At 44.2% G+C, this 24,307-nt stretch overlaps 1 protein-coding gene across 6 annotated transcripts in view; it reads right to left on the bottom strand.

Annotated features, from left to right (window-relative positions):
* Window positions 1-2,565: 2,565 nt before the first annotated feature.
* Window positions 2,566-24,307, bottom strand: part of CARMIL1 (capping protein regulator and myosin 1 linker 1) — a 200,952-nt gene continuing 179,210 nt past the window's right edge. For 2 of the 6 annotated variants that reach the window (XM_087758147.1, XM_087758155.1), the window contains 7 exons: window positions 23,909-24,015; window positions 20,743-21,175; window positions 15,478-15,556; window positions 12,418-12,651; window positions 9,556-9,690; window positions 6,778-6,924; window positions 2,566-3,621 (listed from right to left, as the gene is read on the bottom strand). In XM_087758147.1, the coding sequence (XP_087614273.1) occupies window positions 3,485-3,621; window positions 6,778-6,924; window positions 9,556-9,690; window positions 12,418-12,651; window positions 15,478-15,556; window positions 20,743-21,175; window positions 23,909-24,015 (1,272 nt within the window). In that variant the 3' untranslated portion in view covers window positions 2,566-3,484. The remainder of the gene's footprint in view (window positions 3,622-6,777; window positions 6,925-9,555; window positions 9,691-12,417; window positions 12,652-15,477; window positions 15,557-20,742; window positions 21,176-23,908; window positions 24,016-24,307) is intronic. The other 4 variants (XM_087758169.1, XM_087758176.1, XM_087758164.1 and 1 more) reach the window with 3 other exon arrangements.

The raw sequence follows: 24,307 nt of genomic DNA, 5'->3' as shown, positions 1-24,307 counted from the left end.
GGCCCCAGCTCCAGGAGAGGCAAAGGACAGTGTCGCTACCTGAAACCTGCCCCCAGCTTCAGCACAAGCAGGGATAATCTCCAGAGGTGGGATTCGGGCACAGCCCACCCAGCATTAGCATCCCTGGGCATGGGGAAAGCAGCACGGCTCTCGTGACCACAAGAAAGCTGCATTTCAAACAGGAGCAGAGTTTTCTGGTATTTTCCTAGAAAATGTTTCTCAGTCGCTTTTTTTTCTATGCAACAGGAGAGAGAAATCATCCCCACATTAATCAATTAATAAGCAGCGGCAGCAAGAGCTCGCACCGTTGGCAGCTCTCAGTTAAGTGCGGTGGGTCACGCAGATTTGTGACTAATGGGCCACATTAATTCCCAAATTGTTTCAGCCCGGCTGGATGGCTCTGGTGGAGGGGGAGGATTTAAGACGATTGCTGTTCCCATCTTAGGAAGCAGCTATTTACTGTTGTTACTGCTCATCAGGGAATACTTTAAAACGCTCAAAATCTATCAGCCAGATTTTAACCTCCTTTAGTAGGGAGTGGGAAGCAGGTGCTGCAGACGTGGTGTAGAGCTGTCTGAGTTCACGCTGGACCCTGGCAGGCAGCCACAGCCCTTCTCCAGCACGTGGAGGAACGCAGAGCATAGGCGGTACTCAAAGACGCTATGGATGCCCTGGCAGAACAAGCAGCAGCACTTTTCGTCGGTGGTACCGCTAGCTGATCTCTCTGTTCAGCCTCCCAGGAGCTCCAGGCATCTCTGCCATTGGCATCCCACCAAAGCAGGGGAATGTGGCTTCTGGGCCCTGCCCCTCGCCCTCCCAGGGCAGCACACGGCCCGGGACAGGCGGGGAGCACGGGGGACCGACCACAGAGCATCTGCAGGGCGGCAAGGAGAGAAACAAGGAGGGTTCCCCCGGCCGCGTGTCTGCTTTGGAGGGCCAGCAGCTCGTGGAAAGGCAGCACCTCCCCTGCCCCCTGGAGCCGTCACCCCCCAAACGTCCCACCCGCCTTGGCTTGGCACCAGGCTGCGGTGGTTGTTACTTCCCCGAAACACACTGGCACTTACCCGAGGCCTCTACGGGCTCGAGATACTGAAAATAAAAGCCGTTATTTCTTAAATGTAGAAGAGGTACAAGGGGGCGCTCTGGATGCCACGTGAGTTCTTCGCAATCAGGCCGACAGTGCTGGGCTCACCAGGCAGAAAGACAGTAAAAAAATGAACATTATTGCTCCCTGCCCATACCCAAACCCACCCCACCCCCAACACAAGCCCCAGGTCTCCAAGAGCTTCCACTAGCACTCCTCTGAAGTCATTTCTCCACCACTCCGCCTGCCCACAACACACTGATGGCTGGAATAAAGACTGGAAAGGCTTTCCATAACTAATACAGAAAAGCATTGCTGTCTAATGAAACCTTTATAGTCCAGCAGACATCTATTACAGCGCTACAGCTTTTCTTCTTCTTGTGTTTGTCAGCACCAACCCATACTTTCTCTACAGCTTTTCAGACATCCCTGTCTTTGGTTTACTGACACCAGGGTGATGGGCACCCACTATTGCTGCGATTTCTCACAGCGGGACCAGTGCAATCTCTCAGGTGACTGGTGAGAAGGACATCAAGCACAAGTAAGAGAAATTCTCAGCAGTTGGAAGTTGAGTCTATTTTTCTGTTTTTAAATTAATACCAGAAACCTTGCTGTTAATTTTCATAAACTCCCCAAACCAACAAATCAGGCAACCCTTCTTATATACTTACACTTCTCCGACAGTTGTCTTCTCCATGTCCTACGGGAATAAAAATTGCGGTTTATTTATGACTGGATTATTATTTCTTTCTAATACAAGCACCTCAAGTTTTCCTTTGCCATTTGTCTTTTGTTCTCACTGATGCCCAATAAATCAAGAATATATGTAGGTGAAAATGAAGAACTTTCTCTTAATGATTTTAGACGAGTGCAGAATTTCAAGACAGTGCACGCCCCAGGGGCGAACCCCCAGCCTTCAGGACCGCTTGCCCACAGCCTTGTAGCCTACTTTTGAGATGTAAACCTCCACGAAGTGCTTCTAAGATGCGCTGGTATAAAAGGCTACTGTTTTGACTTAGCAGCCCTTTATCCTGCAATAGGAGAAGTGGCAATAGCAGGTACGTGCAGAGGGATCAGACAGGAGGTCATTTGACGGACAGGTATCTCAGCATTTCTACCCAGGCAAGAAGCCACAGCAGGGCCAGGGAAATTGCTCCTGGGAGAGAGTTACCAAAACCATTTTGTTCGTGTCCTATGGAACCAAAAGACAGAATTCAGGTAGCAGGTGTTTCTGGCTCATGTGAAGGCTGATTTGCCGAAGATCCCAAGGGAGGAGATTAGCAAAGAGATCTTCTTTCAGCAGTTTTATGAAGATGATGCGTACGTGTCCCTTTCAGCAGGAACAGACATTTTACTAGAAGCAGAAAAAGATTATCTGGATTTTGCACGGATAATCTGCACGCTTTGTCTACCTGACACAATGCCATCATTCAAAGAGCAGAGACCTTCAGACCACAAATAGTGCTGTACAAAGACGAGTGTTTCAGTTGTAAAATCATTTTTTATTGTTACAAATATACATATGAATAAAATCCCTTCAACCTGTAATGTAAGTGGGTAGCTGTGAAATTTGCACCCCCTCCCTCAAAAGCTGAAATGTTTTTACAGATGTTGAACTATTTTTCTCGTAGAATTACACATTGAAAGGAAGCTAATATGCAGACAGAACTGAGGAAGGCCTTTAGAAAACACCAATATTAATAAAATTTCAATTGCCCTCATTCCAGTCAACTATATACATTAATATATGAATGTGGTAGCATACCATGATTATACGTCATCCAAATCCTTCTCTGTTGTGCTTTTTGACGGTACACAAATGTAAGCGTTGGAGCTTTATGTACAGTACGAGAACAGGAAGAAAGAAGCTTCCTATGGGAGAATGTAAAAACCATACCCAAGCATTTAATATATATAATCTATACAAATTATTTTATTAGTGTGCTCTTTTAATATAATTACAATGTGCAATTGCATACCGCAAGAATATATTTATAGGTAAGTCACGTGCAGATCTGACACATTTACATTCAGCAGTACAACACATTACCTGCTGTACAGTGTATTAGTGTAAGACAGTGTCCAGTTAATTTGCTTTGCTTTCTAAATGCCCTAATGCAGGGCACTCTTTGTAGCTGCTTCAGAGAAATTCAAGTAGAATACATGAAAGAATCGCTGGCTTTAGCAAAGGCATGGAAAGGAATGTCTGCATTGTACAGAACAGAAATTAAGGACCGAATCGATGCCAAGTGAGTGTACTGTAAATCACGATTGGAAGAACAGGTTTTCTGCATGGAAATGTACCTGTGCTGAAAGGAGCAGCTGGCTAGAAGGGCTGTTGATTGCTGTACCCTGATTGTTATAAAAAGCTCTTGCACTATGAAGCACATGTACTGATTGCTAAACAAAAATAAAATCTTTATCTGCTTCTTCGCCAGAGTCACTGGACTTGCTTCCCTGATGGCCGTCTTTGCTTAAGGACCTCTGCTTCAGTTCCTGGAACTCATGAGACTGCTGCCCAGGGCTTCTCTTTGCAGCTGTATAAAAGAGAAATAGGTCTTACTAATGATTGTAGAAGAGAGAAGCAGAAAAATAATAAAACCAAAAGTCATTCATGCACACAGGACCTGCTCCTGCTCCCACCGAACTCATTTGCACTAGTGGGAGTAGCACAGGTCCATTAATTCTTCAATCCAGAAAAAGGTGAGAGAGGAGAGAGAGAGAGTTTGAGCCACTGTTGGCTGGCAAGCAGGCAAACTTAAAATATGCAACTCAGTACTTCACTGTGACACGGATAAACGCTGGAGTTAGAAACGGCCTGGAGACTTTCTTCTCATCACACCACTTCAAAACCAGAACAGCTTCCTTTTTTCCAGCTGGGCTGGATCTCAGAGGACGCGCTCCTGACTGCTCAGGTGGATATCCTCGCTGGGCACCCCTCAGACCAGCGGCGCACGTCCCAGGCAGGCCTGTCTCCCTAGCAGGACATATCTATATTCTCCCTTTCGACTCAGCAGCGTTAATGAGGACAGACATTCGCCTTGGCACCCAAGTTACCCGAACTGCTGCTCCCTGCCCCAGCAGCACTGCCAGGTCCTGATGCCCTCCCTGTTCCCTGACGGGGGGGACACCCATGGCTCTGAGCCCCACCTGCATCTCCTCCAGCGGAGACCACGGGCTCTGCACCTTGCTGTGCTCAGCAGTGGAGAGAGCGGGACATACCCCCTTCCCATGATCTAAATGCAAACAGTACCCATGTTGTTCGCCCAGCACTCTAAAACCTCTGTAAGGCCAGGGTTTTCCCCAAACCTATGAGCTTTGAAATAAAGGTTTGTAAAACCTTGTTAAGATTTCTAATCTAATCAGTGGTCTACAATTGCCATGGTAACAAGCGGGTTATTATACACATCAATGGGGGTGACCTTACACAAGGATCGATCACTTTAGAAACCTCATACTTCCAATTAAAATGAACCTTTAAACACACAGTGGCCCTTAAACGTGACTTTGTTGCAAGTCACCTCACTTCATCCCCAGAAAATTAAATGTTACTGTTACGAGACCTTCTTTGCTCCACCGTTTCAGGTAAGGACATCCGGATTTGGTTCGCACCGATCCTTGTGCCTCTTCACATTTGTGCACGCCTCTCTTAGCAAGGCACTAGCAGCCGCGGTGGCCGTGAAGCACCACCTCTCCTCCGCTGTGTACCCCTCACCTAGAGCTGCACCGCCGCAAGGGACAGCCGGCCCAGCCACCAGCGTGCAGCTCCAGCCACAGCAGGGGCAGGCAGGAAGCAGGCTGTCGCTGACGCATCTCCGTGGCTGTTTCAAATTGTGCCGGGCTCTGTTAGGGTCTGCCGGGAACGTGGGAAATGCAGAGAGGAATCCCGAGGGAGCCGATGCTGCCGCGCCGCTGGGGCAGCCTCAGCAGGGATGCTCCCGGTATCCCTGGGGAGCCAGCGTGACTCCCCCGGCAGCGCTGGTGCGTGCCAACAGGCCGTTTAACAGGGGACGGGAAGCTCTGGCCTGTTTTCATTTGGCACAGGCATTGCAAGCATTGCCCAGTCCTGGATCTCTGCCGCGATGAAAGCAGAACGCAGACGTCCAGTGCGCGTCTTGCGGAGACCCACCTCCGCACACACGGTGCATTTGCTACCCAAATAGTTCTCCTGAGTCCAAAATACTTGTTTCCTTCTTTGTACTAGCCAAAATATGGGAGGAAATGAGAGCCAGCAGCTACCCGCTCGCTGCATTCTTATCCCAGCCTTGCAAGTTGGGAAAGAAGAGGAAAGGTATTTGAGAAAGGTTTTTAAAGCTATTTAATGGAATTGAAGAGGATTAAGACACCTAAATTCTGTAAAAAAAATTTAGGCATTTCCACCTTCCCAAACACCACTGCTTTTCAAAGAAATAGGTGCCTGGAAATTTTTGAGTCATTCTTGATACTTTTACCTCCTAGTAATTACTTGGCCTTTGTTTGGCCTCCATTCACTCTTCAAACAAAACCCAGAACACATCCTGCAGCAGCCATTTTAGTTTATGGCCTGATAAATCAAGACAGGAAGTTTGCCCCAAAAATGCCTGAAAAATTTATCACATACTGCAAGCGGGCTTCTGCCACAAGAGCTTACCCTTGCCCTGATGAAACCATACACAGGTGACCTGCGTAGATCTGCGGCAGCATCTCAGCTTTTGAAACTTACTTTATCAGAGATGTATCTTAGAACAAACTAAAATATAATAATTTGATTATGATGGGGAGGAGACATTCCAAGTTTGGGTGGGCTAAGCTTGATTCTACAATACGAAAAGGAAATCAGTTTGGGCTGAGGATGTTACAAAAGGGATCCATGATGTGTTATAAAGAGAAAAACTGTGGGTAAATGTAATTGCATAAGATGTTCAAATACCTCATTAAAATACTTCAGAAAAAAAGTAATTTTGAATCATTGCTTGAACAAACCAGTTAAGAGGTAAAGAGAAGCATGTAAACATGTACCATTTGAGAACAGCAGCTTTTATATTTTAAAAACACGTAGATCAACCAAACATTATTACAGCCTACTGAGCGATTTCACTATCAGTCAAAGCCGCTCTTCAGGAAGCGCGGCTTAGGCATGCAGCACAGTGCTGGGTTTGGGTTTTTTTGGTGTTTTTTTGTTCGTTTATTCAGCTGAAAATCAAAGTACTATGTCAAAATAATCTTATTTACCCAGTTCTCAAATGGTTTTGTGAGTGATGTACTGAAACTGGCACTAACAATATTCAGGCTGAAAAGTATTTTGAAATACTTCAGTGCACGCATCTTAAAAAGGAAAGGTATGTACGCACACAAAGCAGCGGGCAGTCTACCTGCGGCGTACTTACACGGCGGTGTGCCAGCGTCGCTGCAATGAGCAATCACAGTTTGTAATGAGCCCTCTTCTGCAGAGGGGCTGCAGGTGCTATATGGTACTGGTCACTGGTGTTGCCGTGAAGGAAAAACGCACACACATTTCTTATCTGGAAATTTTTTCACGCCACATAGTTCCCATGGGGACAGAACGATGATTAGCATCCCATGAGATTTTTACATTTCTCATAATCCAACGACAAACCCACAGCCTTTTGTGGCTTCTTTGCTATTACCATTTCTTAACGATTGTTAGTGCCAGTTATCAAGCGCCTTCTCGATGAAAAACGAAAACTTCTAACCAGAAGTGGGCTGTGCCTTCCTCTGCCCAAGCACATTACCTTCCTCTTCTGCACTGGTAGAATACTGCCCCGAAGTGGTTTTCACGCTGCCAGATGGCTTGGCACAGTCATGAGCTGTATCTCTTTTTTGACAATCTCCAGTTTGCTCTAGCAGGGAAAACGATTAATTATACCCCTTAGCTGTTCTGGAGGCCCACGTACGGAAAGTAATATAAATAATTTCACTTATCCGTCCCATTTAATCAATGATTCAAAGAGTAATTAATCAATATGTCAGATGCTTGCTTAAATTTAGTTCAGATATTTGCGTACGTTGGTAAGTGCAGCCTGATCTTACAGGTACGCCATGCAAAAGAAAGAGGTGTATTTTGAGACTGTCTCACAAAGTACGAACTCATTAACATAAAGCAATTTTATAATCAAGTATAATCTAATTTGCAGCTTTCTGGAGATATAATTTTGTTTACTAACTTAGGCAGATTTGCATTGATTTACCAGTTGCAGAAATAAATTGAGCATGCTAGCCTGAAAGGTGGCAGAAAGCAAGGACAGAGGAACGACTGAATGAGGAAGTAATGAAGGAAAAGAAAAACATGAAAAAGAATAAAAAATAAAAGAAACAGAATTTACTCTTTCCCAAACAATTTTGTGCAAAGCATAGCAGCTCCGTAAGGACCTGGAAACCCAGTTTTAGCCATTCTAAACTATTATTGATAAAATTCGTACAGTGCAATGTAGCGGCAACTAGAAAACCCTGTGTTTGGCCAAGTCGTCTGTGGAGGTCTAAGGGAGCAAGCAGTGAGGAAAGCACAGTGTCTGATCCTTTCGTGTAAGGATTTGCAAACAGCAAACACATTTTAAAAATAAAGCAATTGTCCCTCTTCTCACGTGACAACCACAAACTGCAAAACCTTGTCAAATCTCTGCTGTGTTAGAGATTGCTGTAGCACAAAAAGACTGTAGTTACGATCCCACATTCCCTGCTTCTCCAATGCGTCCCCTCTCATGACAGGGAGATGGAGCAGGCATATAGCACAGAAACGGTGAGGTTAACCTCAAGTTAAAATATACCTGCAACAAGTCCCATTGCATTGTGTTTCTCTAGTTATGTAGCAATAAGCATTCTCTCACAGTCTGGTGAAAAGCTGGTGAGAAACCAAGGACTCTGGCATAGGCAGTCATCAGACAGCAGCTGAGAGAGTCTGCTGTGGCAAGAGCCTTTGGCTGCAACCATTCTCAACATGATGGCACCAGTGTAGCCAGTCTGATCCCTAAGGTGTAGCCCGGTTCTCCTCTCTCAACACAGGCTCTGATGGTACCAAAGGCAGGAAAAAAAAACAGGTCCTGTTCTGCCTTGCAGCCCTCATAATGCCACAGCCACCGGGAGGCACTTCAGACACCCTGATGCCTCTTCTGGACCCTGAGCCACAAACTGCTGCAGCTTTTGGCAACATGGACCGTCTGAACCCTCAGCTCTTTCCGGGCACAAGACAGGTCCTTGGGTGTGCCATGCCCTACTAGCTCTACGTAACTCAGTGAGACTGTGGTGGTTCTGCTGGGCCACTTCTATGGCACAAGAGCAGCCCAACAGCATCATACAGGTGGCCGAAGCGAGAGCCACAATCTGTAGACAGATACTTGGCACGTGCTGATGTGTGGTTACCAAAGGGTAGCCACCACAGCAACCATTTTCCAAGCAGAGCAAAACCCAGACTGTGAGATAAGTCGTTTCATAAAGGAAATGGTGGTTTTAGGAGAGAAAGGGAGAAGCTTCTCAAAATACATCTCGGGACCATCCCGCTTTGGGGATGGCTTTGCCCCTCCTCTCATCTAGAGGGTAACAGTGGGCTCTGTGGGCAGCACAACTGCTCAGTCTTCACGACCTGGTGTTACGCATCTGCCTTGACTCATCTGCCCCCATCCTGCACTCTGAAAAACTGCTGGCAGAGTGTGAAAGGGCACCCCTTTGTCTCACAGCTTAAGTGATGGGAATCACCTTGGGATGGAAACGGGGCTCACTGTCTGTCTTCAGTAGAGTCCCAGGAAGGAAGAAGTCTCACCCCAGATGTCAAACCTTGTTATTTGTGCCAGCTAACACCACATTGAGCAATATTTCTGTGACTACTTCTCCACATATCCTACGGCATCAGAGGAAGCCTTAGCTCTTCTAAGAGCCAACTATGGACAAGCAAACGCATCAGCAAAAGTAGAGACCCAGCGCACACGTGAAAAGCAGCAAAGACATGGCAGCAGCCTACTGTTGTGTGTAAAAGGTACCAAGCCCTGCCCTGGCACACAGAGACATGTTGCCCGAGGAGGAGGTGAGCTCAGTCACATGCAGCAACCCCACAAAAAGGGGGAGTACAAAGAGAGCAACAGGCTGGCTGCAAGGAGCAAAGTCATGGCTGCTCCCCTGGAGATGTGCTGAATCACAGAGCTGCATTTCACATTATTGTGTGTGACCAATATCAATCAGCATCTCGATTCAGACCAAACTAAACCATAATATACACAAGAGTCCCTTAATTATTCAGCTACATTATTAATACCAAAGGATTCATCTTTCACTTGGTTTGATCAAAGGAAGAAAATATAGAGCACCAACCCACGGGTGGAGGAGATGGGGAATAGGTGACCAGATATACTTTCCTTACTCTCTTTTCCTCCAAATGAATAACCCTCTTCCCTTCCAAGCAAAAACAAATCAGGGGACAATGACACATCGAATTCTAGTAGACGACAAGCACGCTGGAACAACAATTATACCAACACTCCTACCTTCTTGAGAAAATGATCTGACTGTGGGGCTGCTCTGACCATCCTTTTCTTTATCAGAAGGAACCTTCTTCAGCACAGGTGGAAGCAGGGCAACTTTTGGGGAACTGGGGCCGGAGGGAGACTCCGGAGCATCCTCTGTGGAGCACCATGAACAAAAGGGTGAGAAGTTATATTTGCGCTGTAGCTCACAGAAACGGTGCTGTTATGATGGGCCAAACCTCAACACAACACGCAAACAAGAAATAGCTAGAATGTGTGTCAGAAAAAGAAGGATTCAGGAATTTACGTTATGTCAAAAGAACACATGATGGCCTTTAGTCCAGGTGTGAAAGAATTTTAATAGCCAAAGCAAAGATATCCATTTCAGCAGTTTTAGCGTGTACTGCTACTGTAGCACAAATAGAAATCTGATGGGACGAACTGAATTTCCTGCAAGACAGAACTATGCAACTTGTAAAGAAGAGCTGAAAATTATTTTGGATGGATTTTTGGAAATATTTGTTCTATTTATATTTTTATTGTCCTGAAACATAATGAACTGATCAATTTAGATGTCCTGTTTCACATTATAAGGCATAAAAGTGAACCAGTGAAACAAATTTCATAAATAGCCTACAGAACTCTCTACTTCCAGGAATAAATTGCTGGTTCATCACATGATAGCACGTGCAAACGTTTTCTGAATACAAAAAATACTTTGTCCTCTAGACTGTGAGGAAATCTGGAATTTAAATTCAAATCGATAGTTTAAACCATCTGGATATCTTGTTTCTCTAAAAGGCTGGATATGCGTTATGTATGGCAAGTTGACTACCATCTTTACAGTCCTTACAGGAAGACCTTTTCAGTCTTACACTAGACAGCCTTCGCTTGGCCAGCAGGGAAGTACAGCTACAATGGATTACTTAAACTGCTTGTATGTTTGCTTTCCAAGGAGTAAACAGTGGCATGTGTACGCAACAGAGGAACTAGGAAGACACATTAGCATTGGTAGAGAGAAAAGGAACTCAGGGTATCACCTGTATTGCATATTTGTACAATGAGTTAATTCAGTTGCATACTGGAAATTAATAGGAATTTATCTCACTGTGGAGAAGTCACCACAAAGGAGTCAATCTTATTACTTTCAGCAAAGGAAAGCGATGACCTTCCAAATGCAGCTCGATACACCAATTCTTGGACCTTCTCCACACTTTTGATGCGCCTGTGAGGCCAGTTGCTTTGGGAAGCTCGGTATCAACACAGGGATGAGCACAGCGCTTGGCAAACGCAGCTATATATTTCTGAACTAAAGCTGTTATGTGCTTTATTGAAGAACCACTTTCAGTCTTTGATAATTTGTGGACATCCGAGCTGTACTCCTTTGCCCTCAGATTGCTTAGCAAAAATTTGCTACCACTAGTTTGGCCACACTGCTGGAAACAACGGCAGGAGCAAGAGCATAAATAGGATTATTGTTTGGCTTCTTCATCACGTCGCCTCGGCGTGCTTCACCAGCAGGTTGCTACAAGTACTAGGATAGAAGTTAGACTGCAACAGAGATGGTGCTGCTTTTGCTGCCACCCAAGGAGCTGGCTTATTATGAGTAAATACTAATTACTCTCTGTGTTAAACCCACAGTATGCTCTTTCTGCAGGAAATATGAGCTGGCAGAAACAGATAGCTCAGGTCTTTCTGATACCTAAGACTTTGAGATAACACACTGCCTATTTTACAGATTATGCATCACCAAATAAGCCATGCTTTCCTATTGTATTCATCTTCATGAGCATCTCACCCAGTGCCTCTCACTTTTATGGCCATTTCTAAAATGGCCAATAAAATAAAACTAAAGCCATCTAAAACCTGAAGGTGATTCTGTACTTAAAAACATTCTACCCACTGGAGTGCAGAGACTAAGTAACACTCAGGTACACATCAAGGGCAGGGAAGAGGCTATAATATCCCTCTGCCACCTCATCCTCACCAGAAATGACATCTTTCTAAAGTCAACTGTGAGTATGGGAAAAGCCTAGAGGTCTGCGAACTCTTACAGATGGTTATGCTCACATTTTTCAGTCATTATCAATTAATAAGCCGTATTTGCCATAGCTACTGGGGGAGTCCGTAACTAGCATTTAATTCCCCTCAACTGCAGCGGCTGTACTTTGGGAAGAGGGGGTTGTGACATTAGCCTATTAAATAGCAGACAGACAAATGTATGGGAGAATTGGTGAAATATTTCCCATGATTGGAAACCTTGAGATAATATCTGGGCAGAAGGTTAGGACAGAGCAGAAGTTAATAGTCATTCAACTGGCAGCCTTGCAGGGTTGTAAAAGCACAGTTACAATTATTTCCAGTCAAAAGCAATAAGGAAAGAAACAAGGGCAAAACAAGGAAAAAGAGAGCAAGAGACAATCCGTTTGTGCAAGTTATTGAGAATAACAGGCATTTGCTCGAGGGACCTTATAAGAGTAGCCTGCCAGAAAACCCCGAGGACTTTAGTATTTAGAGCCAGGTGTTTACAGAAAATAGTTATTTTTGTCAGTGCTACTGCAACATGGCTTTGATGCTGAAGTAGCTTTCTATGCTCTCCTCTTCCATAAAAGCAGGCTAACTCAAAACAGCTCTGCCACTGCTGCTATTGCTTCTCCTCAGGCTTTACTACTGCGGATCACAGATTAAACTGTTTTAATAAATTTATTTTAATTAGGGCAGAGGGAGGTGGAAAAGAAGGATGCAAGCCAAGAGCAAGTGACTGAAGAACCTGTCCCTCTGCATTTAACTTCTGTTCAGGATGTGGCCATGGGTGTCTCCTCCATAGCCCATGGAAACACAGTACCCAGCTGGGGATAACGAACGCCCAGAAGAGCTCCTCACCAGTACGAGAGGCAGAGCGTGGTTTCTGTGGCACTGTGGGTCGTCCTGCCAGGCTGGGCTTTGTTGACTGCAGTGGGGGTTTTGGGCTGGTTGGTGTATTGGAAGAACTTCTTGCCTTTGCACCAGCTTCTGCCTTTGGTTCAGATTTTGAATTTTTTTCTGATGATGCTGAGATGGAGTCACCTTTATTCGAGGCAAACCGACTCTCTGGAAGGGTCTGCTGGAGTTTAGGCACTAAAATAAAGAGACACATAAAATAAAGTCTTCTGCAACACGGAAGGCTCTGTGCACAGATATGCTTGTGTGGAAAATACCGTCATTAACTCACGTATCACTGCTGCGCTGCTGTGTGAGTGTGTAAGAGGACCTCTTAACATTTCATTCAAAATCACTGCAAGAAAAGCATCTAAAACTGCTAGTTCTTACACGTGCTAAGCTTCATAATTCAATTCCCTCAGAGGTGATGCCATCTCCCCCTTTTTAATATATTTGGGGTGATGGCTGGCTGGACCTTATTCTTCCTTCATATTTCTGGGAGCAGATGGTACGGCCTACATGCTGAGAAAGCAGTGATGGATCAGTGGAAAAGGCAGCCTTTGGCTGTTTTGTGCCTCTACAGACAAAAGGCTAGGTATCCAAGATCAACAGAGAAATCCTGGCCCAGAAAATAAATCCCAAATGTGTGATCAGCAGGCTACATCTTGTTATTTGTTGCTTTTAGCAAGCTCTAGAGGAGACTGTGAAACTTAGCCGAGATCAAAGTATTCTTTATATAATATTTTGATTTATCTAATATTACTGTATACGGATTAGGGTTTCCACACATTAGCAAGTTTATCAACATATTATTTATCCCAAACAAAGACCAAGGTATTTACAGATAAAGCTACACTGACTTCCAAGCAATAAATCAGTCCTATCTAGCTGTGCAAGTTGGTAGAAAGCCTGCTAGACTCTGCCTGCTAGACTGTAGGTTGCAAACAAGCAAAATGCCCACCCTACTTCCCTACTCTGCAGCTTTCAGTAGGTTGAAGGCTTGTATGTAGCAGATATAATGATAATTTCGGAACTTGTATGGTAGTTTGGGACTTCGAACAATTGTCACATCTTTATCCTCAGAAGAGAATTACAGACTAACTGAAATGCAGACTGGTAGCCTTGGTACTTGGCAAAGCCAAGTATGTGCCCACAGATGCTGACTTGACCTACCTACCTGCTATTCCCATGCAGAAATCCTACTTGTTACAAAAGTGCGGAGCACAGACATTTTAATGGCAGTGGAAGGGAGGGGAGCGTTGCTATAGTTTTTACCAATCTCCAATACGTTTTCCAGCTTATGTAGCTGTTTTTCCAGCCCAGCTGGAGTTAAACTCTAGCAAACTATAGAGTTGTGTGGCCCATATATGTTTGTGTGAGTGCGTGACAGGGAGAGTTTTTGTCTGCATGTACGCAATAGACTTCTGTGCTGCAAGCGAAACAGCAGGACACCTTCTCCATCTGTGCGTGTGTGCATACAAAAAAGCAGGCAACATCCAGACATGAAGCAAGGAATAAAAAACCCCTTATTCTCCTTCTGCATCGCTATCTATAGTTTTCCTGTAGCAACATCCAGCAATTTTCCATTAACTCTCTTTCTTGCCTTCCTAACCTCAGGCCTACTAATATTATTAGAACACAGTAAGTTAAAATAAATTAACCCAAAACAAAGACAAATTCTAGTCGCAACAGTGAAGAGCAGCCTCAGGGAACTCTCAAGCAAGAGTGGTAAAGAACAAACTGACAGCTGGAGGCCAAAAGGAAGGGGCATGCAGAGTGCAGCGAGGTGGGGGTGAAACGTGTCATTTACAGAGATAAGGACCAGAGAAAAATTGGGGTCAGACACCCCCAGCTACCCTAATGCCCCAAGCACAGACTATTCTTGCTCCTCTGACTTCAGTTTGATGATATCAGGAGACACATATAGTACACAAGGTCCTCCTCAAAAGATAAGCAGGCTTTAAAAGCACTGATTTATAGAGTTCAGCATGCTCTGAATATGCTGTCTTTTAAAATTAGCTTTAGAAAGGTATAAAACTTCAAAATCAATTTCTGAAGTGCTCAACCAAGATGGCCACATTCGGATTTTGATTTCAGCTTGCTTTTTCAGCCTAGCTTCTGTACGTTTTGGCAACCCTATGTGCTGTGCTTGCAGGATACTTACTGCCGCTCATGGGACCTGGATTTCCTAGTTCAGCCGACTCCTTTCAGTCCAGTGAATGTGATACACACAAACCACCAGAGCTGAATCCCTTTTGAACACTTCACTGGCCAGCCCCAAAAATATGCACAGAGACCAGAATTTCGTCTTGTCCTGAGATGGCTGCATTGTAGGCACGGCCATGTCAGGGCCCAGGAGTACAGCTTGGCAAGGGCACAGCAAGACTAGGTGCAGAGGGAATCAGTGCCGTAAGCACTGCAAGGCTGGACTCCACCTTGTACATGATGGAGAGTTGTTTTGTGCATGTCTGCAGTGTCCAGGGCCCTCCACAGGTTCGCAGACAACCCTCAGCAAGCCAGGTAAACCCTGGGAAGAGCCAACTGCCATTGCCTATGTCTATTCTAACAGCTGAAAGCCAGGACTACTCAAGCTGGTATCTGCACTGACTACTATAAACCTTGCAAATTGGTCATGTTTAGGTCATCAGGTATATTCAGGAGTTTCGCTTCTTTGTGCAGACATTTTTGCTGGCTCCTGGGTTCAGCTTCGGCTTTGCTGATCCCATTACAAGTCAGCAGCCTTTCGAAGGCACCCCAGGCACACGCACCAAGTACTTCCCCTCCTGTGCCACGTAGAGCACAAGAGTAAAAGCTGAGCCGTCAACTCAGGCCTAGAGCTGACCTCATGAAAAGTGCTATCAAACACAGTACAAAAAGTGAGCTTTGTTTCTAACCCCACTTAGTAGAAGCTCATATTTTGCTTAAGCAACTGTAGGCACACAATCTGGAGAGGGAAGTGAGATTTTGAGGTTAGGCATTTTGCGTTTTCTAGAAAGAGTTTATACCAGGAAAACCTAAGTGTACCTGTACCACTTCCATCCAGTCGTTCTGAGCTCATCGCCGTGTCAAAAGATTCTCTGGGAGTTGTGTCATTCCCGAGTTTCTGAAAGAGTGAGAAAAGCTCTCATATTAATAATTTATCTGTCATTAATACAACTGAGTGGTTCTGTTAGGAAACAAGCTCTAATTTGGAAGTCATAAGGCAGAGAAAGCAGTGATAGTAATAAATGGTAGATTCTCTCTCCTTGTTTCTCTTTCTGGTCTTGGAAATCTAAGTAGGAAGAAAACAACACTGATTTGATAACGAATACTGCCACACGTCTAGCAAAGCTGCAATGACACCCTGCTTCCTAAGCGACAGGTCTGCTAATGTACAGGAGTTGAAACTAAAGGTGCTAGTTGGAAACAGTCTTTTCTGCAAAGATAGCTCCCTATTTAAAAGTTCCTTGTTTAGGTTTAAAAGAAAAAGTCTTTTTCTGAAGATCTAGATTTTGAATATAAGACTGCTGAATGGATCGTATGCTCTTCCACATACAAGAATAACTTTTTATTTCAGATAAATTTACAACTACAGAAGCAGCAGTGCCTGCATATTTACAGGATTTCTTTAAGAACAAATAGACCTTACTTCTTGAAAGGTGTTTAAAGCTACCCATCACAAGGGCTGCTGGATGCTCACCATCTCTAAAGAAAGGAGACCTCTTGTTTATGTGCTGATATTTTACCGAGTCTTCTGTTCTCAAGAATAGCTTTCCTAAAAACCTGGCCTCAAAAGAAAAGGTGCAGAGACCTTTGTCATATCATAGGTCTAGCTTAAGTGAGGTTGAACCCTGTGTATTCACCAGGAGAAGTTTAGATATGCAGCCGATGTGCTTGTAGAAGAATCAGCCTCCTTTTACTGTCTTACCTGCTACCAAAGCTTAAGCAGAGGGATAAACGGGAGGATACAAAAAGTGCATAGAAATAAGTGCAGGACATACTGTGACAGAAAGCCTTATAAAGATAAGTCTAGGCAAAAAAGTGAGATTTTTTTGAAACTAAAAAAGTTCGGATAGACTTTTGCAGGCAGCTTCAATCTTGATCTTGATTTGGTATTTCAAGACAGTGTGCCAAATGACTTAAAGCAAATGACTTGTGCTGACGACCACTGCATTTGGTTATGTACTCAAGCATAAGTCACATTGACATGTCCAGGACACTGCTACTACTACTCCAACACCAAGTCTGCATGACTCGTGCTGGGATCTGACTGTCCCATAGCATTCAGAAACCTCCAACACATGCCATGCAGCGTACGTCGAACATGATCACTGCCCTTTGGAGTTTACAATTTGAAAAACTGCTAGGTATAGCACGTAGATAAAAATTGGACAAAAGGAAATGTAGGAAGGAAGACAATGGTTACAAGTAGCAGGAGCATATACTAATCATAGAAAAATTGACAGATTTAGAGTGAAAATAGTATTTTAAATATAAACGTAAAGGAATTATCTCTAAATATCCACACTGGCTACGTGTCTTTCCCCTGTGGCGGTAATTCAACACAGGCATTTCAAGAGAAGCAGATTTTGGGAAATGATGCAGAAAACAGTGTGGTTGGCCCTACAGACTTATCGATACCTCCATTTTGCTCATGTAATCTTACAGCTCCTACAACAAAGCCTCTCTTCAATACAACAACGAAAAGGATGGAGATGCTGAGTGCCTGCCATTCCTGTATAAGACCGGGCAGGGTAATGCTACCTCCCGACCTCTCCACTAAACACAGGTGTGCACTTAAAATGGCACACCACATTACGGAGGATGCTATTAGAATCATCATTAAACTTCCTGTACTGTAAAACTACCCTGATACAGGTATAACTATCCACTCTAAGGGATTATATTTCTAGAGGTTTTAAGTATAAAATTGTCTGTATGTTAGAAACCACGTGTAAGCCAAACAACAAAAGTCTTCTGGTCAGAAGCGCTCTAAAAATGCAATGACTTGTAGGGCCAGAATGGTAAGCTACGGTGCGCCCCTATGGACAAAACAAAGTCCCCTCCAAAGCTAGCAGGAAGATTATGCTTTGTACCACGGGGTGAAAACTCAGTTTTTATTCCCATTTCTTGACCGTCATTGATATTTTGGCTAAATTCTCAACTCTCCACCTCCTGAAGTCTTTGGAAGACTGCCTTGGCTATATATTTTTGAAGGGAATACCACTATCCACTTACTGAATTTTTCTTCCATACCTTGGAAAAAAACCTTTTGAGAACTGAATTTACCAAACATTTCTTCATGGAATGTGAATTCTCATGAACTTGCACCAAAATACTCCTTTTCCTATGTAAATATTGAAGATATTTGCATAACACTTAGCTACAGTAAATGACTTAAGAGAGCTGTATGACAATATGAAAACTAATTTCACTGTAACTCCTTCCTCCCTGCCTAGTTACGGGACTACTAGGAAAACATGACCATGTACAGAGACAAGTACAAAAGCCAGTGCTGGCATCTATGAGTATAGTACTTAAAAATGCCATCAGGATGTTAGCATGTTTGGCTACCTACTGTACACACATTACAAGCTGCTTGTGGTCCCGAGACAACGCTAAACACTTGCTGCAAAAAATTTACTCTGAGAACCTGTCAATCATGTCAGACAGATGCAGGTGAATTTATCATGTAGGTGAATAATGACCAGGCTCTACTTTTAATAGGAATTCATGCAAGGTTGGGAAATACTGCAGAGTTGGATGTGATCGAGAGTGAATAAACAGGTTACAGATGACGGTCTCATAGGTCTTGCTCGAGGTATTTAAAAATTCAGTCTGTAAACACTAGATGGAGCTAAAAGATCTTTTTACGTATGCCTAGAGGCAACACTAATCTGCAAATACTCTTCTCGACCATTAATTCCAATTCGCACGTTGTATTCTAAGCAAAAGAAAACAAAAAAGCATTTACCATCTTTCCATCTACTGTGCACCTGCTCATCACTTGTATCTGTAACAAGACTGCGGTAGGGTATGAATGAAATAGTAAATTCCTTCTGGCTTTGTTTTCATGTAAAATAGCTCAGAATGTAAGCCGCCATCTGTACCTTAAAGGAAAATACAATTTTCTATCGTACTGGAATTCTGATAAATTTGAAGATGTTAGGGAAGTTGATGTCATACCCATTCCAAACAATGTAACAGCAGTGGGATGCTGTCTTCTGTAGCTCAACCATCAGGATACTGTATGATTTTCACCTTCATGAATATCATGAATAGAAGTGCGAACCTAAATTATTCCATATTGCAATCTAGGATGAAGTATGTGAAAAATTCTTTTGAACAGCAGTTCAATTTTGTGTGGCTGGGCAACATGAAGAATTGATAACTCAGTGCCCTGCTATGTACAGATTCCTATTTCAATTCAGTTTTCTTGTCACTCTTTAAATAAAAATTAAAAAAGACCTACTTTTGCATTCCACAAATATCAATTTTTACAAAATCTAACAAAAAAGTAAGATCAATAGCATTATTTTCTTGAAAATTAAACCTGAAAGAAGAGTGATAACCTTTCCAATCAGTAAAAAAGTGAAGGGTGGGAAAAAAAACACTGGGAAAAGGCAACAACTTTTCTTAGTTCATCAGTCAAAGAGGACTATTACTCTCCCCACTTAAAAAAAAATTACACATGCTAATATTCTACCTCAGTAACATTATTCCAGATCTGAATAACTTTAGATGACAAGTGTTAAGAACTTGAAGAGCACCAAGCAGATACAATTTATGCAGTTGTAAAAATTCATATAATCTGAAGTAGCTTGGTATTTTATAAGTTACAGGCAGAGAATAATGCTTATTTAAAATCATATGGCATTTTACTTGAAAACTTGGCGCTTTAGAAATCAGTGAGACTATTCATGGGCACTGCTCGGCACCAATGAGAAAGCTAGGAATTGGTAATTTCTTTAGAGAATCGTTTTTATGCTGAGGATCCCTTTAATGAACTATAGACTACTGTGTTAATATGAATCTGCTTATGACAAGACTCCAGTGTCTGCAGGAATGGTTCGGACATCATGGTGAGCACTATAAGACTATGAATAAAGGTAAAAATGAACTTCGGGTGCCTTGCTTGGTCACAGCAAGACAATTCTGCAATGTGTTAAAGGAAGGAAAACACAGCAAAGCTTGCAGATGAGCTTCGCCGTAAGGTAACACCTTCCAAATTACAGGGGATAATGGTGGGGAATGCATAGCATGAGTGCCCTGCATGTTGAAGAGGAAGAGAGGAGTGAAAAAAGGCTGATCCCTTGGTATTTTTAGAACATGCCAACTGCAGCTGGGAGGAAGCAGGGGATGATAATGGGGAAGTTTAAAGGGAAATGGGCATCAAGCAAAATAGGTTGGCACAAAATGCTTTGGAGCAACATAAGGATATTCCACTCCGCACATTTGCAAAGTGAAGCAGGGCTCCTGCCCAGCATCAGCACTTCACAGAGGAGAAAATTAGAGAGAGTGAAGGGAATCGGGACAGATAATTGGGAATAGATTATTATTTTTTTTAACAGATGCTTGTTTTCTTTGAGCGTCAGTATTTTAAACACAGAAATCAAAGGCATAAAAATAATTAGGTGTGGTACAAAAAGGACATAAAAATAAAAAAGTGCAACAAGAAAAGTATAAGCTGGATAGCTGTAAACAGTGTCTGGAAAACAGATTTACTTCTCTGCTACAGTACATCTCTCCATCTTTATAGATCACCTTCCAAAAGAGAAGAGTACAGATAGCTACCACTGTAGTTAACTCTGCCAAACACCTGAGGTACCAGTGTGCAGGGGGCACACAGTAAGACGTCTGTCCTAGCTTTACCTTTTGTAAAGCATGCTTCCATTACATGTGAACAAACCACACATTATAGAGTGGAAACACCCAAGCTGTGCTTACTAGTTGGCCAAAAATTACTCTGTAATACATGCAAACAATTACGTGTCCTCTTCTGTGCTTGTGATGGCCTGACATCAAGTGCAAGAGCTGGTGTCACTTCCTCCACAAGAGGAGAGAAAGTGCAGGCTTAAGGGTGCATCTCCTGCTCCACTTGTGCAGCCTAGTCCTTGGCCAGGGTATTCACGTTCAACCCCACAGCAGAGAGCAGTCCTCTTGCAGAAACATCATAATCCCTGGCAGAAAGCAGGCCTGATGTGTTAAGCCCCAGCCACCAACCCTTGTAGACCCAACCCACCTCCCCTGAAGACACCTAGCTCTTGCTCATTTTTTTCAGCAAGTCAAAAGAAATCAAATTGCCTTTACCTTCTGAGCAGAGGCCGCTCTCTTCTCCTGCTTGGCTTTCATTTCTGCGAGAAGTCCACTGCCCATCACCTGCACGCCATACCTCCGGCCTCCTTGCGGGCTTCCTTTGCTGTCACCCCTCTCAGCTTTTGCTGTGTCGTCTGGCTGCACCTCCTCCAGCGAGTCTGGCGTCTTTAATTCCTCGGATCGCTCTGTACCGCCGTTCTGCTCTGCAGGCTTTACCTCCTTCTTGCTTGTGTCCACAGCTGGACTTTTTGCAGCAACCTTGGGAGAGGAGGGCTCCTCTGCCACCAACACAGTCTGGGGACGTTCAGATTTGGAGCCTCTTGATTTGATTAAATTAAGGAAGCCACTCTTCCTTGAGTCCCTTTTCTTCTTCTCATCACCTGCTTCGCTGGGCTCACCGCTGTCTGAACTTTTAGTTGATGGTTTCCTAGTAAGAGACACAAACATTTTAAACTCTTCTCCACTCCCCTCCTCTCTCTCTTTGAAATACTACCAAACGACTTCTCCTGGGCAAAGCCAATCTTTTGTATGATCCATACGTTGCCCTAGGCCCAGTCATTAGCTGGTGTCTCTAAATTAAAAACAGGACAATTAACATTGATCATTCTGTCTTGAGGATTCCTGTGCTGGCCTTGTACATACTATAATGAAGAGAGGCAGCCGTTTCATCTACACTGGGCACCCATCTGTTTCCAACACCAGACAGCTCTGCCCAAGCTGTCTATGCACGTATGTATTGGGTTTGTGTGGCAAGGTAGCGAGGGGGCTACAGGGTGGCTTCTGAAAACTGCTAGAAGCTTCTCCCATGTCTGACAGAGTCAATGCTAGCCGGCTCCAAGGCAGACTCGCCACTGGCCAAGGCTGAGCCCATCAGTGACAGTGGTAGCGCCTCTGGGATAACACCTTTAAGAAGGGCAAAAAACTGCTGTGCAACAGCAGCAGCAGAGAGAGGAGTGAGAATATGTGAGAGGAACAGCCCTGCAGACACCAAGGTCAGTGAAGAAGGAGGCAGAGGAGGTGTTCCAGGTGCCAGAGCAGAGATTCCCCTGCAGCCCATGGTGAAGACCATGGTGAGGCAGGCTGTCCCCCTGCAGCCCATGGAGGTTAACAGTGGAGCAGGTATCCACCTGCAGCCTGTGGAGGACCCCACGCCAGAGCAGGAGGATGCCCGAAGGAGGCTGTGACCCCATGGGAAGCCCACGCTGGAGCAGGCTCCTGGCAGGACCTGTGGGCCCGTGGAGAGAGGAGCCCACGCAGGAGCAGGTTTGCTGGCAGGGCTTGTGACCCCGCGGGGGACCCACGCTGGAGCAGTCTGTTCCTGAAGGACTGCACCCCATGGAAGGGGCCCACGCTGGAGCAGTTCATGAAGAACTGAGGCCTGTGGGAAGGACCCACATTGGAGAAGTTTGTGGAGGACTGTCTCCTGTGGGAGGGACCCCACGCTGGAGCAGGGGAAGAGCGTGAGGAGTCCTCCCCCTGAGGAGGAAGGGGCGGCAGAGACAACGTGTGATGAACTGACCGCAACCCCTATTCCCTGTCCCCCTGTGCCGCTCTGGGGGAGGAGGTAGAGAAATCGGGAGTGAAGTTAAGCCTGGAAAGAAGGGAGGGGGGGGAAGGTGTTTTAAGATTTAGTTTTTATTTCTCATTACCCTACTCTGATTTGATTGGTAATAAATTAAATTAATTTTCCCGAGTTGAGTATGTTTTGCCTGTGATAGTAATTGGTGAGTGATCTCTCCCTGCCCTTATCTCGACCCACAAGCCTTTTGTTATATTTTCTCTCCCCTGTCCAGCCGAGGAAGGGAGTGATAGAGCAGCTTCGGTGGGCACCTGGCGTCCAGCCAGGGTTAATCCACCACAACATACAATTTCACTCTGCTGTTTCCAGAGTGCTCTACTTCTGGTTTGAGGTCACCTTTATAGCGCAGATGCTCATCCTCAAAAAACAAAAAAACAAAAAAACCAAAACCCCCAGAAAAACCAACCCCAAAACAACCTACCTGCCAGTAAGATTTTCTACAGGTTCTACAGGCATCTTACAAGCAGAGTATTCACAGTTGAGGGGAAAGCTAGGTGCATATCAGGTCTGCATAAGAGCACTCCAACTGGAGAGAGAGCCACCAGTGCAGCAAGCGGAGCAAAGATCCTTAGCTATGGGCATGGCCAGGGACGGGCACACTGGGATGGTGCAGGTTCACAGGGACATCCGAAACGAGCGGCTGGCAGGCGCCCAAGGGAAGCACAGGAGGATGCAGTAGTCTGGGAGCATCCTGAACTTAACCTGGCTAATCCATTTTTCAAAGCGACCATAATTTTATCGCTACACATAGTATATCACACAGGGCTTCACATGTCACTATAGATATTTATAACTCACAGTGACTTTAAAACATTTGCTCTTCCTGCCACAGCTATCTACCAGTTAACACCTACCATTTTCCTTAATGGATGTCACATACAGCACAGAAAGGGTCATTCCAGGTTGTCTGGAAATCGCCCTAGCTTTCTCGTTTAATTATGTAAGTATTTGTGTGTGTGTGCTTGTGCACGCCTGTGTGCGTGTACATGAACACGCATGAATGCAAGAACATCTAGATGTATGGTTCTGTAAATATACAACCAGCTACAAAGCAACTGTATAAGCTGCATAACCCTTATACGAAGCTGAATGAGACATATTTTTCAGATGGATGTATTGCCTAAATCTGGAATACTACAAATTGGTCAAACATGCCTTTAATGTATTTCTAAAACAACATAAAGCTATTGTCATGTATCAAAACACCGTGCCCAACAGCAGTCCTTAGTAGACAGAGGCACCTCTGAGTACTACTAGCACTGGAAAGGAGATCCTCAACCAATACACAGCTCTGCTTCAGCTCTAATGAGCTCCACTGAAGGGCAGAATGAAGTCAACTGGATTATAAAAATACACACTAGTCAATAATCACATGGTATATTAAAGCAATTTATTTCAAAGTAGTCATTTTTAAGGGAGGGCAACTGAACTCACAATATCTTGACTACTAAGGTATTTTCTGACTTTGACAACAGCAACTCCGGATATTGGGAACAGAAGTCAAATACAACTTCGAAGTTGCTATCAGGATGGATTTTTTTTTTTAATTTAATTTTTTAAAAACATTAAATTTGAACTTACTTTGAATCCATTTTTGTCACTTTCTTAGTGAAAAATTCATCCACGCCTTCATCTACTCTCCCCATGAGGCCATTCTGATCCCCTTCTGGAGGCACTCCAGCAGACACCTGACAGAAGAAAAAAAATTTCTCTCTGGTATATAATAATCTAAGGATTTTTGCTTCAATTATAATAATTAAGAGTTAAGACATTATAAAAATTGCGTGTGCCACCCAAACCTCAGTGCAGACAATGGAATCACCACAGGAATTTCCCCTTTAGTCAGGCCAGTTGATGCATTACATCAAATGCAAAGTAACCCAAAACCCCAGTGACAACTCAGATACTGCAATGCATGAGGCCAGGAATCAAATGCCTTGGGCTTGTGAGAATAGAGCACTAGTTCAGTTAGAAAAGAAA

The sequence above is a fragment of the Nipponia nippon genome, unplaced genomic scaffold (assembly GCF_047370975.1).
Source record: "Nipponia nippon isolate SJK-2023a ecotype South Korea unplaced genomic scaffold, ASM4737097v1 scaffold_1, whole genome shotgun sequence".
In the NCBI taxonomy this organism is placed as follows: Eukaryota; Metazoa; Chordata; class Aves; order Pelecaniformes; family Threskiornithidae; genus Nipponia; species Nipponia nippon.
The sequence above is the reverse complement of the archived record's forward strand: the minus strand, read 5'-3'. Positions and strand labels throughout refer to the sequence as shown.